We start from the raw sequence: 16,114 nt of genomic DNA, 5'->3' as shown, positions 1-16,114 counted from the left end.
GACTTGCTCTTCACATAGGTAGCACTGCTTTGAGATACTGTGTCTTTTGTTCGTGCTGTCTTCTAGCCTGGGATACCTTTCCTTGTCTGTTTCCAAAATTAATTCCTACTCCTCCTTGGAGACTTGGCACAGGCAAATCTCTGAGAAGTCGTTCCTGATCCCACAGTCTAAATTAGGTTTCTCTGTGACCTTATGATGCATATCAACAACAGTATTTTATATATATCATTATAAATATGCTGATGTCCTTTTCTTTCCCAATTGATACGAGGCTCTCTGAGGGATGGGGCAGTGGCCTATTCATCTTAATACCCTGCAGCTCATTGCCTGACATGTGATAACTGCTCAATACATTTTTTTTAAATAAATGAATTTTTATATAGGAAATGTTCTTCCAAAGCATTAGAAGTTGCAAGAGTGACTGTCCAGAATCAAATTAGTCAAGTTCTTAATATCTACCTACATATTTCTGTACTTAATAATAACAGTGTGACAACTTGGAAAAGCCTCCTCCCCTCCAAAGTATTCAAATGTTGCTCTGCCATATCTGGGATTGTAGCCTGAACGTGAGCTCAGAACAAGTCACTCAAAATGAGTTTTTCTCTTATAAGGCTTTGCAGGTGAAAATATGGGGGTGGACAAGCCTTCACAAATGGTCGGAAGGAAACCTAATAAGCATCCTGTCTATAAATTCTAATGGTTTAGTCATCTGATAATCACATCAACTTATACTCATTTAAAATGCAATTGTGAAATGGGAAGCAGGGAACGGCAGAAATGTAACAGGAGTGGAAATTGACAAGCCATGCCAACAATTAAAAATAAGCAAAAAAACAAAAACACTAATTGTGAAAGAAGTAACAAACCCTTAGCCATGAGATCATATTAAAGCTTAAGGGTTTGATAAACATAGCCCTTGAAACAGGAGGACACCTAGTTACTATGAATTAGAATAAGAATGTGATTTAAAGTGGCACTGTGTTTGTTGGAAAACATATATCAGCACAATACCAAGGAGTTCTCAAGCCCATTAGTAACTGGAAAAACATTTTCATGGTAATGTAATGTTTTGGAGAAAAACATAGTGCATCTCTTTGTTGAATGTATTGGTAATTTTTTTCTCCAATTTTTTTCTACAGTCTTTGTAAATATTACTGAAGAGCACCCACCTACATTCCCACATTAACATTAAGTATAAATTACATGGTGGCATAGCTCATTTACAGCTAAATTTTTCACCTCTTACATAAATAAAGCACATGAGTGATGAGTGATGACAGAGAGGTTATTTTTGTGGGTAATATTTTGCATGTAAATATCTTATTGTACTGTTCTAAAAGTGACAAACTGAACTCTTTAAAATTTATAAATAATATTTATCTTAGTGTAAATCAATACTTCCTCATTCTAAAAAAGTTAGAAAGCAGAACTAAGCAAAAATGAAGTAAAAACCACCCAGAGATATCTAATATACCTTAGTATATTTCTTAGTCAGACATTTTTCTACAAACATGTTTACCAAAAATGGCATAACAACCATTTTTATGTATTTATGGTAATACGCTATTTTATCACCTAACAATACATCATAACCTATTTCTAAAACATTAAACATTCTCTTACAACATGTAAAATGACTGCATAGTAAAGCATTACCTGATTACATAAATGTTTATTTAAAACTATGCTCTACTATACATCTAAGTTGATCCCAGTTTTTCTTTATTATAAACCATGATGTGCAAGTAACCTTTCTGCAGTAATGGAAATGTTCTGTATCTTGAGAGAGTGACAGTAAATATCTGTCAAAACTGATCAAATTCTGCACTTAAGATCTGCATTTCAATGTATGTTAATTATATCTCATTTGTTTTAAATAGGAAAGGAAAAACCATGCTGTGATGGACATCCTCATACTTAAATCTTATGCAAATTAAGATAATTTCCTAAGCATAAATTTCTTGGACTGAGATTGCTGGATCAAAGTGTACGTATATATGTTCATAAGACATTTAATATTCATTCATTTATTTGTTCATTCAAAAATATTTATTGAGTCAACACTTTAGCCAAGACATTGCCAAATTGCCTTCTAAAGTAATAAACTCACTAGCAAATTTCTTAATTTGTGTCGATACTGCATTTCATACTTTTAAAAGAGGTCCTCCCTTGATCAGCTTTTTAAAAAATATCCATTATTTCTTGCTTTTTAAGGAAATTATTGTTGATAGTAGAACGTTTTCCCATATGTTTATTGATCATTTGTATTTCTTCTCTCTACTTCTCTCTCATTGTGTCCTTTGTTCCTTCCCCTCACTGGTATTTATCCTTTACTTACTGATTAGAAAAAGCTTGTTTTTCATGTTCAAATACCTTTCCAAAGCTTCTCATCGGTCTTTTAAAAATTCTGCTTAGAGAAATTCTGATAGTAAGAACATTTACTTTTTTTTTTTTTTTTTGGTTGTGCCACACAGCTTGTGGGATCTTAGTTCCCCGACCAGGGATTGAACCTGGGTCCTCGGCAGAGGTTCTGAAAAGCAGAGTCCTAACCACTGGAACGCCAGGGAACTCCCAAGAACATTTACATTTTTTATGTAGAGTAGTCAAATTTATCATTTTTCATCTTTATGGTTTTTGTCTTTTTGTCTCTTCTCCACCCCAAGATAACATAAATACTCAATATTTATATTCTCTGATGCCCACTTTTTATGATCGGGGGCTAATTCCATCATTGCCTGGGATAATGCTATGTACAAGAGTTCCCACCTTGGTGAGCAATCCCTTCACTGTTGGTTTGCCCTCAGGTTGGAGGAAAAGGGGGTTGGCAGCTTGTACCCGAAGAACGTTCTGTAACACTTTAATCCATTCCTCCAATATATTGGGAGAATCTGCAGTCAGATAGTATGTGTGTTTTTCAGTGGTCAACTAGAATGGGATAAGAAAGAGATAGGAAAGGAAACTCTGAAGATTTTAGGATATTAGCACTTTCTTGTCCATTCTTCAAACATCACTACCTAACACGGAAACAAACGTGCCGAACCTTGAATCCTAGGTTTTAAATAAATGATTCCATAAATCACGTAGCATATTTTAACCACTTTGTGAGAATGACAATTAACTTTTTTTGAAATAATTTTTTTCACTTCTGTTTACTTTAAAACTCTTCATAGTATTAAGCTTTGGGGTCATGATTTTTTATCTTGTTTACTCATTACACTTTCCTTTTCTCCCTTAAATGTGCTACAGGTTCCTGGTTGTTGAAATGAGGAGCAGAATGATTTCAGATTGTAATAAAATAACACACTTTAAGCAAATAAAGAGAAGTTATTTGTTATGGAAATGAAGAAATCAATTATAAATAAAATAAGAAAACCTATACAGCAGAAGAGGAATTCTTAAACATGTAATCAGATATTATGAACTCACAATTTCTCAAGTTCAAATTAGCCACATTTCAAAAATTCCAAATATTTCAGAAGCCTACAAATGATTCTTATCTGCCATGATCCAAGACAAAGTTTTCCCTGATTCTCCTTTCTACATTTTTGGGCAGTCCTCAGGTATCATCCACTGGAAACACTGATAATGTACCTTTCTAATAAAATATTGTATTCTACCCCCCAAAGGAGCAAGATAAGAAAATAATGATTATTGAAGGCATTTCAGAAATAAGGCATCTGAATTTTAAATCACACATACCAAACTGTCTCAATAGCTTGTTTTTTTTGTTTGCTTGTTTTAATTTAACAAAGGTTTCTAGCAAGACTGGCATTATGTGTGGGTGAAATGGTCAGCAGCTACCTCTGCCATGTGACTCAGTGGGAGCCAGGACAGCCCCTCTGCTCACCAATATCCTTCCCACTTTGGTGCTACAGCCTCTGAAGTTCATAGAACTGCCATTTTCTGGTTCTCTATTAAATTGCAAACATTTCTGAATTTAATAGTACATTAAATTATAAATATCTTGTTGGGAATTCATTTATCAAATAACCCTCCCCTAAAATAGCTTGACAGTTTGAGAACAGAAAATGGCTGGGAGGGTTAGTGTGGGGAAAGAACCGTGTAAAGGATCAAGGGCAAAGAAAGTGTAGAGGAGAGTTACTCACATATACTCAGGTTATATTATAGTTTTAACTAAGAAGTCCTAGGGTTTCACACATTTTGGGGGCATCAAACTGACCCCAAAATGGAATAAACAAACAACTGAACACCCAATTTCCACTCTATTAGCTTACATAATTGAGAACTGAGTTTTGCATGATACAAAAAAAGAAAAAAAAAAAAGTACCTGAACTGTTTGTTTGTTATCTCCTCTTAAAATGCTGCAGGATGCACTAAGTTCAATATGGCCCTGGGGTTTTCTGATTACATCACTCTGTATGAAAGGAAGAAAACCAATGCAAAGTGATTACCTATAATAGTCATAATAAGAAATGCTTTGTCTAATTAATTGCATTACATGGAAGAAAATCAATCAGGAGTCTGATTTATAGTTTGAGGAATTCAGTTTTAAATAACAAGCAATTTCCACTCACCGGAGATTTGTAGTAAAGTAATTCACCACCTTTAAGAACAAACCATCTCCGCTTCCAAGTCTTGACTTTACCACTCATTTTTAATAAGTAGCCAGATTTTTCCAGTGGTTCCTAATTAAAGAGATTTAAAAAAATATTTAAGTTTCCCTTTGGAGGCTCAAACTAACAGATACATTAATGTTTTTTAAAAAAACCTGATTCAGTGTTTACATTTTTCCCATTATCACTGGAAGATGAGCAAGTTTTCGGGAGCTTCTGCTCTGGCTGCGAGCACTCTAAGTCTGTGGAGTAAGCATCTGGGGGAATAGCATAATCACTTTCAGAAGCCACAGAAGAGAGAGACACACCTAGATGAATAAAGAAATAAATCAAGTCAATATTTAATAATTGGGTGGTCCAAACGCTGACTGTCAGTTTTCCTAAGAAATACATCTAATCCCAAATCATAACCCTTCCTAGACTAGATGTAGTCTATACCTTTGGCCATGAAGTACCTTTAAAGCAGAAAACAGAACTTAAGCGTAAGGACTATCATGCAAATCTCCAAGGAAGTTAAAGGAACATAAATAATATTTTGGTATGATTATAAGCACAGCTATTTTTACATATATAAAATGTATGCAGTAGCCTAACAATATCTTTTATTAAGGATTAAAAATATGTGTGTTTACATATTGACATGTAGGCAAACAAATGCTGAACCTTAATTTATCAAGATTTGTACAATCACACTTTACTGCACGTAATTTTTTTTTAATTAATTTATTTATATTTTTGGCTGTGTTGGGTCTTCGTTTCTGTGCAAGGGCTTTCTCTAGTTGTGGCGAGCGGGGGCCACTCTTCATTGCGGTGCACGGGCCTCTCACTGTCGTGGCCTCTCTTGTTACGGAGCACAGGCTCCAGACACGCAGGCTCAGTAGTTGTGGCTCACGGGCCCAGTTGATCCGTGGCATGGGGGATCTTCCCAGACCAGGGCTCGAACCCGTGTCCCCTGCATTAGCAGGCAGATTCTCAAACACTGCGCCACCAGGGAAGCCCTGCACATAATTTTTGTAATCATTTTTTTTTAACATCTTTATTGGAGTATAATTGCTTTACATGTAATCATTTTTAAAGTAACATCACATTAAAAAAAAACACACAAGGGCCTCCCTGGTGGCGCAGTGGTTAAGAGTCCGCCTGCCGATGCAGGGGATACGGGTTCGTGCCCCGGTCTGGGAGGATCCCATATGCCGCGGAGCGGCTGGGCCCGTGAGCCATGGCCGCTGGGCCTGCGCGTCCGGAGCCTGTGCTCCGCAACGGGAGAGGCCACAACAGTGAGAGGCCCGCATACCGCAAAAAAAAAAAAAAAAAAAAAAAAACAAACAAACAAACAAACAAAAAAAACACACAAGGGCTTCCCTGGAGGCGCAGTGGTTGAGAGTCCGCCTGCCGATGCAGGGGATGCGGGTTCGTGCCCCGGTCCGGGAGGATCCCGCGTGCCGCGGAGCGGCTGGGCCTGTGAGCCATGACCGCTGAGCCTGCGCGTCCGGAGCCTGTGCTCGGTAACGGGAGAGGCTGCAGCAGTGAGAGGCCCGTGTACCACAAAAAAAAACAAAAAAAAACATAAGTCCAATACTACTAGTTTATAGATTTTGAAAATCTTTCATAAAAGAGATGCAATAAGACTCAAGATATAAACAGACTATTTCATTTGCCAGCAGCTCTAATGTAAAATTCAATGGAGCATTTTTCACAATAATTCACTTGCCATTTTAGAAAACAACTTGCAAGTTGCAAGCCACATTTGGAGAGTCATTACAATTGGAGATTTTGAAAATATTAAATAAAATCAAGGACTTAGGTCATTATTCATTACAGTATGTGGCAATTTTTTAAGTGTTTATTAACATTTAAGGGAGACATTAGGACAATGTCACTATATTATTCCTCTTATTTATTTGACTAAGACAAGTAATGGCTGTGATAATAGTAATATCTTTATTTTTCAAAGAGTAATAGAAATTTAGATCTACAAAGGACCTCAGAGATCATCCTGGTTCATGCCCTCATTCTCTAAGGAGACTAAGGTCCACAGATTAAAGGATTTGTCCAAAGTCAAACAGCTAGGCAGAGGCAATGTTGGAGTGCAAATCTCAGGCTCCTAGCCCCAGGGTGCTAGGGACAGAGCAGTGAACAAAACGAAGAAATTTCTGCCCTCATGGAACACAGATTCTAGTCGGGGGAGACAGACAAAAAACAGGGAGCAAATGCCATGGAAAAATAAAATGTAGAGTGGACTAAAGGGAATAAAAAGAGCTAGCAATTAGAGAAGGGCAAAGGACTACATTTGAATGGTGTCCTCTGGGTAGATCTCCTTGAGGAGGCAGTGTCATGGAGGAGGCAAAGGAACATCTGGAGGCAAGAATACAAGGTAGAGCAAACGATCAGTGTAAGGTCCTGAACTAAAGGAATGAATGGCATGTGCCGGGAACAGCTAAAGGGTCTGGATGGCCAGAGCTGAGTAAGAGAGAAGAAAGGAGGAGATGAGGTCGAAGACATCAAAGAATCACATAACATGTTATAGTCTTTATAAGAGGTCCTTGCAGTGTTTTGAGCAAAAGTATGATATAACCTGATTCTGGTTGTCAAGGGGGCAAGGTCATATAGCAAAGGGACTGATTGATGGAAGCCCCAAATATTAAACCTATGAGAGTTGAACAGCTCCTGTTGAAGCTGAGGGGTTTGGGAGTACCTAGGGGTTCCATGGAACACAGTTTGAAAGCCAACATACTGTGCTGCATTAAAGGCTTTTGTAAAATACAGATGTCATTTAATTTGAGTGGCTCTCTCTGTAACCTGTATGCCAAAAATTTCTTCAAAATCTACAAACATCGTAGACATGCCCAAAGTAAGTTTTTGTTGGTTTCCATCTTAATATCAGATTAACCACCACATTTTTAGGTATATTCTTCTGCCATTTAGCAGTGCAACAAATTTAGCTGAAATAAGTCCATCCTATAAATTATTCAAAATCACACAGTAACTGTAAAAGAAAAACCTCATTTAAGCCAAGTATCTCACTTTATTCCTATAACGAAGTGATCTCTCTTTTACAGATAAAGTTAAAAAACAAAACAAAAAACAAAACAAACCACTGTCTTGTCTGGAATCACGAAGAGAATTTAGAAGAGAATTAGGACTAAAATATAAGCGCCTCAGTCCTAGGTGAATACTCTTTTCACTATGAGTGGAAGGCAGCTCAGATTTTTTTTTAAAGTCCTATTATAGAGATAAAATTCCCATTAAATATTCAGAATTATTTGGAGTTGTCTTGTATGCCTGAGACTCTCCCTTACCTCGTTTCATTGCTCTGGGGCTGCCTGGCCCACTCCGACTGCGAGAGTCTGACTCTGAAGTCCGGGAGCTGGATCTGGAACTATCTTCTTCCTCTGACCCAGAGGAGTCATCCAGGAATGGGTTGCTGCTTATCTGGGTCGCCTTCTAAAGAAAAGCAAAACAGCCTCCCTGTGTCCATCCTTAAAGTCACCACTCTCTTTAGGTAGAGAATGTTTTACCAGAAGTTATGGAATACGATTTTTTAAGGAATACAAGAAAATATTTTGCCATTATCAAAGTCACGTTGTTAAATCCCAAATTCCAATTAGCAAGGCATTTGTCAATTATAAAAGATTCCTAAGAACATAAGGCTGTTAATACCTGATGATACTTTTTTTTCTGATACTTATTTTAATTAGGTACTTCACACAAAGGAGGGGAACCTTGGCAGTGATACAAAGATCTTTCTATATTAGGAGTTTTCATTACATCATTAATACTATTTCCTTTAAAGAATTAACAGCTATGGAGGGTGTGGAGACTCACAGGTAGCATAACAAAAACGGAGCATATCAGACCTCTAATACTCCAATAAGAATAAATATCTTCTCTAGATCTTTCCATTTCTTCTCTTTTAATAATATGCTAGTGTGAACTTCTAAAACTCCCTATAAAGGGACAGTCCATGTAAAATGTCAAGAATGGAACCTGGAGCTTGACTAAACAGTTTTCTTGATTCATCATGAAGAGCCCCACATGTTTAACAGTAACAATAATGAGTTACCCCCTTTAAAGTTGTGTACACTGGGGTTGTCATATTCTTGTATATCAGTGATGTATAAAGTCCTGATGTGGTATAGGAAAGCACTGCAACAGAATCTGAAACAGAAAACAAAATGATTAAGAAAACAAACCTTCTAACTAGCACTTATGTCTACTTCTTATGAATGTGAATTAGCAAAACTTCCAATTAAAGAGAAACTGGATGAACATACAATATTTATTACACAGTCTACCTGAAGATTTATGGTATTTATGGCAGTTTTAATTATACACTCTCTTGCATGGTTCATTATGTCCTCAGGTGTGCGAGTTCCCCAACTAGACTGTAAGCTCTTTGAGAGCAAGGATCTTAGCTTTTACTTCTTTGGCATCTCCATCCAGCTCACAATGGGCAGAAATGAGTACAAACACCTGCTGACTGATTCAGTGAGCAGTACCCTATGAAGATATTCCTGACTATTCAGAGACCTATTACTGACACATGTTAAAACATCGTCACTTTTAAACCTTAATCAGGTGAACCTCAGATTGAAAGGTTAGAATATATTTCCTGAGTGGCAAGAACAGAGGATAGCTGAAAAGGAATAGAACAATAGTCAGAGGTAGGATAGGGAGGGGGCCAGTAGAAGGAACCACAGAAAAAATTTTTCTTTTTATTCCAGACAGTTCTCTGTTGTTTGGTTTTATTTTTCATAATGAACATGCATTGTTTCTATAATAATTTTTTGAAAAAAGAAAGAAAGGAGGAATGTGTTTTAAACTCTGGAAAAAGAAGACAGAGATCAATAGTTTTACAATTTTAAACAGCTAATTTTAAACAGCTGAAACTCCACAGTTTCTTAGCTTTAGCCTCTTTCGGGTAAAAACATGAGGTACTTTCTACATAAGAGTTGAACATCTATGTGCCCCTATACTGAGTAACATGAATTTCAATTTTAAAATATAAATCAGCAACCTTAGAAAGCATTTTCTGGAAGTTGGCAAAGTTGTATTTTTTCCAATGACTTTAGACAGTTAGGAAGTTCTTGGCTAATGAAATGGCAATACAAAATCACTTATTTTTTAAAACATTTTTTATTGTAGTAAAAAACACCTAAGATAAAATTTACCACCTTAAGCATTTTTAAGTGCATAGTTCAGTTAGTGTTAAGTATATTCACATTGTTGTGAATCAGATCTCTAAAGCTTTTTTATCTTGAAAATCTGAAACCCTATAGCCATTAAGCAACTGCTCCCCTTCCTCTACTCCCCCTAACCCCTAGTAACCACAACCCTACTTTGTTTCTATCAGTTTGACTATGTCAGATATCTCATATAAGTGGACTCATACAGTATTTGTCCTTTGTGACTGCTTATTTCACTTAGCATAAAGTCCTCAAGGTTCACCTGCATTGCAGCATGCAAAATCACTTACTTTTATTAACATTCTCCATATTGAAGGCCTCAGACATTCGAATGCCTGATTTGGCTACAGCATAAATTCTGCTTTCCTAATATAAAAGAGAGATTTAAGCTGGATATTTGAAGCAAAGAAACAATTACTTTCAATACACATGTTTTTCACTTGTGCTTCATTTAACTGTCACCAGAGTACAGAATTATTATAAAACTGCCACCAGAGCCAACTAAAATATGCCACTGTGAACAGCACTGCAGAATTTTCTTCCATCCATTAGTCACTCCATTATTTATCTTTGTTCCCAAATGTTTGCTTGGTATTTTATTATTATTATTATTATTTTTATTTATTTATTTTTTTCTTTTTGCGGTATGCGGGCCTCTCACTGTTGTGGCCTCTCCCGTTGCGGAGCACAGGCTCCGGATGCGCAGGCCCAGCGGCCATGGCTCACGGGCCCAGCCGCTCCGTGGCATATGGGATCCTCCCAGACCGGGGCACGAACCCGTATCCCCTGCATCGGCAGGCGGACTCTTAACCACTGCGCCACCAGGGAGGCCCTTTGCTTGGTATTTTAAATTCTTCTGAAGAGACAGGAAAAAAGTAAGAGAAAGCTTATTCTCAATCACTGACTATTCATAAATACCACCATTAATATTCCACCATTTCAGAACATGGTCAAAAAAAAAAAAAAGGAAAACTCTGAATGGCTGCAATATGAAGCCAGAAACCATTTATTATCATTGACTAGACACAAATATTATCTTTAATAGTCTACCATTCTAGAATATGGTTAAAGAAAAAGAGAAAGCCAAAACTTGAAGTCAGAAAGCACACACTAAGTAACATCTAGTGCTATCACCTTCATATCTCAATGTACATTTCAATGAAGTAGAAGAAATACCTGAGGTCAAATAATAAGTGAATTTGAGGATTGCAATGGAATTTATAGGCTCTTGTTCCAAAAGTAGGTTGTTATTTTGCTTTCTCTTCTTCTCTGAGAGAGATTTCTGAAATGGGTACTGGAAGGCTATTGGCCCTGCCCCCTCTGAGAAAAGGGACTCTAGGTTGTTCCTAATGCATAGATCACCATGTCCTGAACTTTGTAACACACCTAACCTGGACAGTTATCTGGATCGGGGCACAGTGGGCAACTAAGGCAGTCCTCTTTGGGACTGCACTAGCCAGGGGCCTGTGAGGCAATGGGCAGGAGATCTCTAACCATCTGAGACACTTTAGATTGAAGAGTGGCTGACTGAATGAATCACTCTCACAGCTTCTGTGAGAGTGTGATGGTGAGATACACACAGAGGGACAAACAACAGAGTGGACAGAACAAAAAGACATATAAAAATAAGGCAGTAAGTGAGGCACTTAGAAGCCATGAGAGAGCGAAGGAGAGTAGTTGGCAGTCATGAGAGAAGCAGACAGTCACTGTAGACAGGAGAGGACCAGCTGAGCCACGGGACCAGGGGCAGTGGGTATCACCTGTTTTTCTAAGGAGTTGACCATCAAAGGTTCTCCTGAATCATTACATGCTGTCCTGCTAGAGTGACTACTGTATTTTGGAATGATATTCCAGTTCAGTAAGAATGGGCTATGCCTTAAAATAAACTCTTAAAAATCCTCAAACTCTCATAAATTGAGGTGACTAGAATGTATCTCTTTAACTTGAAACTTGAAAATACCCAACAAGCAGAAATAAAACTTCAAACTTGGCCAGTTTGCTAGAAGGCTTTTGCAAAGCAGTACTACTTTTTCAGGACTGGATAGTTTCAGAAAGCAAGAAGAGAACAAGGCAAAAAAGTAGTAAAAATGGTTTGCCAAATAAAATGAAAGTAAAAGTCTAACCTAAATCTCTGACAACCTCAACATAATGAAAGAAGCAAAATTTCAACTCCTAACTGCCTAAAGGGTAACATAATTGGAATTCCAGAGATTCACATGCCAATAATGTCCATTTTTTAATGCGATCCAGAGTTTAGTAATAAACTGCAGGCAGTTTCACGTGAACTTTGCAATGAAATGTTCTTTTAAAAGCAAATAAGAGCAGATGCATCTCAAGGTCTGAATTTATAATAGGAAAACATAGTTGCCTTCATTTGCTTAAAATTGCATTGGTCACTAAATAAAAAATAATAACAGAACATGACTCCAAAAACCAAAAAAACCCACAACCCAGATGATTCTCTGGAGGCCAAAGGTTAAATTATGTCAATATGTGAAGGAAAACTTCAATCTACAAAACAGATAATTTAACTTTGTTTCAAATATAGGAAGAATATTTTTTTAATCTAGAGATTCTTAAGAAGAATCACACAGTTAATGGGTTAATTATTATATTAATGGTCAATGTTTCGATGGAAGAAATTTCAATCTATTCTAGCTACACAGGAAGATGCTTTTGGTTAAAGCAATAGATTTAAAAGTTCATGAAGAGTAAAATTAAATTTCTCTTAAAGCCAATCAAGTAAATACTTAAGTTCAGAACTTGATGACCAGTAAGTGTCCTCATCCAGAATTTACCCACAAGTATTATCCAGTAAGAGAGAGCCCTTCTTCCCCACCCCAATGTTTCCTTCCATGTGGAGGGAGCTCCAAAAATTGAACATTCCTGATCTCTAGCCAGTGATTCCTAGAAGGAGAAATCAGACATGCAAAGCCCGGCACCTTCCCCTCTCCTTTCTATTGAGAAGTAGCTGTGTGCAGGAAATAACCATTTGTTCTTTCTCTAGACTGTAAGCTTTAGAGGAGCTGGGCCTCACTGGAGGCAGCCTGTGGTGGCTGGTCAAGCGCTACCTGGGACTGGGTGAATAAATCTAGCTTTTTCCCAGGTGTAGTACTTGCTCCTTTGCCCACCAATTCTCTAAAATCCGTTTTATCAGTAATAAAGGTAACATTTTGATCTTGCTTTGTCTTACCCTTCTCTTATTTCTCAACTGGTTCAGGGGAAAGAGAAGGGGAAACTGAATTCTAAAAACTGGGAATTGTCAGAACAAAGCCGGACTGGAAAAGAAAGGAGAAGAAGTAGAGTAAAACCTGAAAGTGAGCGTTGAGCAAAGACGAGTGTGTGTGCATTGCACACAACATATAATTTACCCAAGAGGGAAACCGGTGCAGGGGAGGAGTTGGAGGTTTGCCACAGGCCGCCTTCTTTGCTGAGTTGCAGGTTTCCTGGTCATCTGAACACGGGGACTCCAGGGAGCCGTAGGAAAATCCATCATCACAACTAGTGTCCATAGTCTCTAAAATTTCTGTACTGTCGCCATCAACCAGATCAAGATCTGTTTCCTGAGGTCTCAGTGGCCGGATCATGCTTATAGCATTTCTGTTTGTACCAAACATCCTGTCGGAACTTAACTGTGGCTGGCTTAGGTGTCTTTTGGCTAGAGCTACACTTAAGCTGAAAACATTAGGAATCCTTAATTTGGGAAGTGGAAGGTTTGAGGGGGGCACTAGTTCTGTGCCTTTTCCAGGGAGTAAGTTAGGATGCTTTGGACTCAAAGCTGGGGTCAGAATAGGGCTTGGGGTGTTGGCTTCACTCGATGAAGATGAATAATCCAGTCTCTGAGACTGAAATTTTTTATTCAGTTCGTCTGAGGAACTATCGTGCTCCTTTTTACTTGATTCGGAATTTCCCTTTCCGAGAGGACTCCACTGCGCCTCCTGTTGCCAAGAGTATAGCTTCTTGTGTTCTGGTCTCTTTATGCGAAAAGTCTCTTCTTCAAATACAGAACTGCTGTCATCAGAGGCTGTCAGATACGTCTCACTGCCCATTCTGCTACACTGGACCCCCTCCTCTGATGTGTGGCTGGAAAGGGTGGACGTGTACCTGGACTTGGATCTTCCTTTGCTCCCGTCGTCCTCATCGGAACTCCAGTCACTCCCAGGAGCCCCAGAATTCTGGGATATGCCACCATCCGTCAAAAAGCTTGTCCTTGTTTTCTGATTCTGCTCTGAGACACAAGGCACTTGATGCAATGTTCTCTGACCTCGGTTGTTTTCTTGAATTTGGTTATCGACAGACTTTTCTGGTATTTCCATTTCTAGAAAAGCATACATTATATTGGCATGCTGCCTTTAATCATACAATCTTTCTCTATGTTTAGCTTTATATAACTATATTGTACAAACTGGAATTTCCATATGAGTCAAATTAATTTACATTATCCTTTTTTAGTCATATGCCTTTTTTAAAGCCAAGTTTGAAAACTACAAGCTTTCTATAAAACACTGAGCCCTTACACTTCAATAGAATAATATCAAAATGAAACTGCTTTTTATAAAGAAACATGAAGGAAAAAAAACTGACAATAGTCTAGGGCGAGATAATACAAGAAGCAAAATGAAAAATAGGGCAACACTGACTATCAAAGAAAGCAGCCACTAAAAAAATGAACACCATTAATTATATTTTAGAAGCAAAGAAACTTCAAAATAATTACTAAACTTCAAAATTATCATAAGTAAATTGAAACATAATAAATATAAAGCTATAGTTTAAAAAAAACTTTGTTCCCAAGCTTCACTACATGAAATATGCAAAACTGTAAGGAAAACATACAGAGAAAAGCTTTATTCACTCTACTTTTGGTTTAATCATAACTACAAAATATGTCTTTACAATAAAAAATAACAGTCTTTAAAAATATCTTTAGATATGGCTTATTTTTGTTTATAACATAATTAATAGAATGAACCATTGACTTTATAAACAGTGAACTAAATATTTAGATTGAAGAATACAAAAGAAGCTTTGAAAACATGAAAACATAGATAGAACCTTCATAATTAAGGATACAGAGGCTGAACAAATAAACTCCACAATTTGGTATCGGGCAGTTTGTTAAATTTGCAAATGAGCAAGAACTGCAGTACAGGCAACCTCAGCTGTACTGAGCTGTATTCAACTATTAGAAAGTGGGAAAAAAACTAAAATGACTTCTCAAAAAAGAAAAAAAAATCCATGTAATGGCATGAAAACAAGTATCAAAGGAGCCTTCTGAATGGAAAAACATTATGTAGTTTTCAGAGTTTCATAACCAAGCACAGAGACAGTTCTTAGGGCTATAATTTTTTTCCTTTGGAGGAAGGAAGCATGAACTGAAAATAGAGAAGATACAAGTTCAAGTCTTTCTAAAATATTTGGGAAAAGTCATACTAGTGGTGGCAAAGCAGTAACCACAAAATTAAGCAAAATTTAGAGGGGCTTTAAGACTAAAATAAGGGTAGAAATCTGCACACAGGTCCAAAGTTTAAACATCTGGCAAATATTTTCCTCTTTGAGGCAATAAAGGGAAAATAAAAGCAGTTACTAAATTGTCACCTGGTGTTCTTTTTCTTTATAAGTTTGCTGTGTCACATTTTATTTCATATTGAATATTAGATAATCTTTTTATATTTTAAATAAATAATGAATAGAAAGTTCATACTTCTAAAACTCAGTTAAAACAAGTAGGTATGACTGTACATTTAAAAATTTTAACTATTACTGCTACCTATTGCAGGAAAAAGTATCAAGAAGGGAAAACCAGTTTTTCCTATAAATCATTGGCAGAGAGTCTCAAAAAACACACAAGATAACTAGATACACAGAGTTAAATGCTGTTTTGCTCTTTAGAAATAGTCTCATGAAACACAAGTTGTCAGGAAAAAAATAAGGAAAATGAAGCTATCTTTGCATTAATCTTAGCAAATGATTTTTCCTTTTTTAAAAAAATGTCAAAGTAAATTCCTCTAGTCCATAAATACCTTCTATGTCTTTTCCTTCAGTGAACTCAGGTTCTTTAGATGATATCTTGCTCATTTCCTCAGATTTTACAACTTGAGGAGGACTCCTTGCTCGGGATAAAAAGCACCCAAAGGTCAGACTGCTCAGACGCTGGCCTTCTGTGAGCTTTGGTGTGGAGACAGTGGACAACTTCTTTCCTTGAACTTCTGCAAGATCATTAATCAAAATGAAGATCTGAATTTTTTATAACGATTTGTTAAACAGAGAACCAAAGCATATAAAAACGTGGATAAATCACTCCTTGTACCAGAAAAAAGCCTGAAGTTCATCTTTATTTATGTATAGGAACCT

At 37.1% G+C, this 16,114-nt stretch overlaps 1 protein-coding gene across 1 annotated transcript in view; it reads right to left on the bottom strand.

Annotated features, from left to right (window-relative positions):
* PLEKHH2 (pleckstrin homology, MyTH4 and FERM domain containing H2) overlaps window positions 1-16,114 on the bottom strand; it is a 111,451-nt gene that overhangs the window by 47,384 nt on the left and 47,953 nt on the right. The window contains exons 7-15 of the mRNA XM_060117638.1: window positions 15,784-15,969; window positions 13,132-14,078; window positions 10,051-10,126; window positions 8,638-8,732; window positions 7,874-8,018; window positions 4,746-4,882; window positions 4,536-4,646; window positions 4,289-4,375; window positions 2,767-2,925 (exon numbers count right to left, since the gene is read on the bottom strand). Coding sequence (XP_059973621.1) covers window positions 2,767-2,925; window positions 4,289-4,375; window positions 4,536-4,646; window positions 4,746-4,882; window positions 7,874-8,018; window positions 8,638-8,732; window positions 10,051-10,126; window positions 13,132-14,078; window positions 15,784-15,969 — 1,943 coding nt within the window. The remainder of the gene's footprint in view (window positions 1-2,766; window positions 2,926-4,288; window positions 4,376-4,535; window positions 4,647-4,745; window positions 4,883-7,873; window positions 8,019-8,637; window positions 8,733-10,050; window positions 10,127-13,131; window positions 14,079-15,783; window positions 15,970-16,114) is intronic.

This window comes from Mesoplodon densirostris, chromosome 14, assembly GCF_025265405.1.
Source record: "Mesoplodon densirostris isolate mMesDen1 chromosome 14, mMesDen1 primary haplotype, whole genome shotgun sequence".
NCBI lineage: Eukaryota > Metazoa > Chordata > Mammalia > Artiodactyla > Ziphiidae > Mesoplodon > Mesoplodon densirostris.
This window is presented reverse-complemented; position numbering and strand designations above follow the sequence as displayed.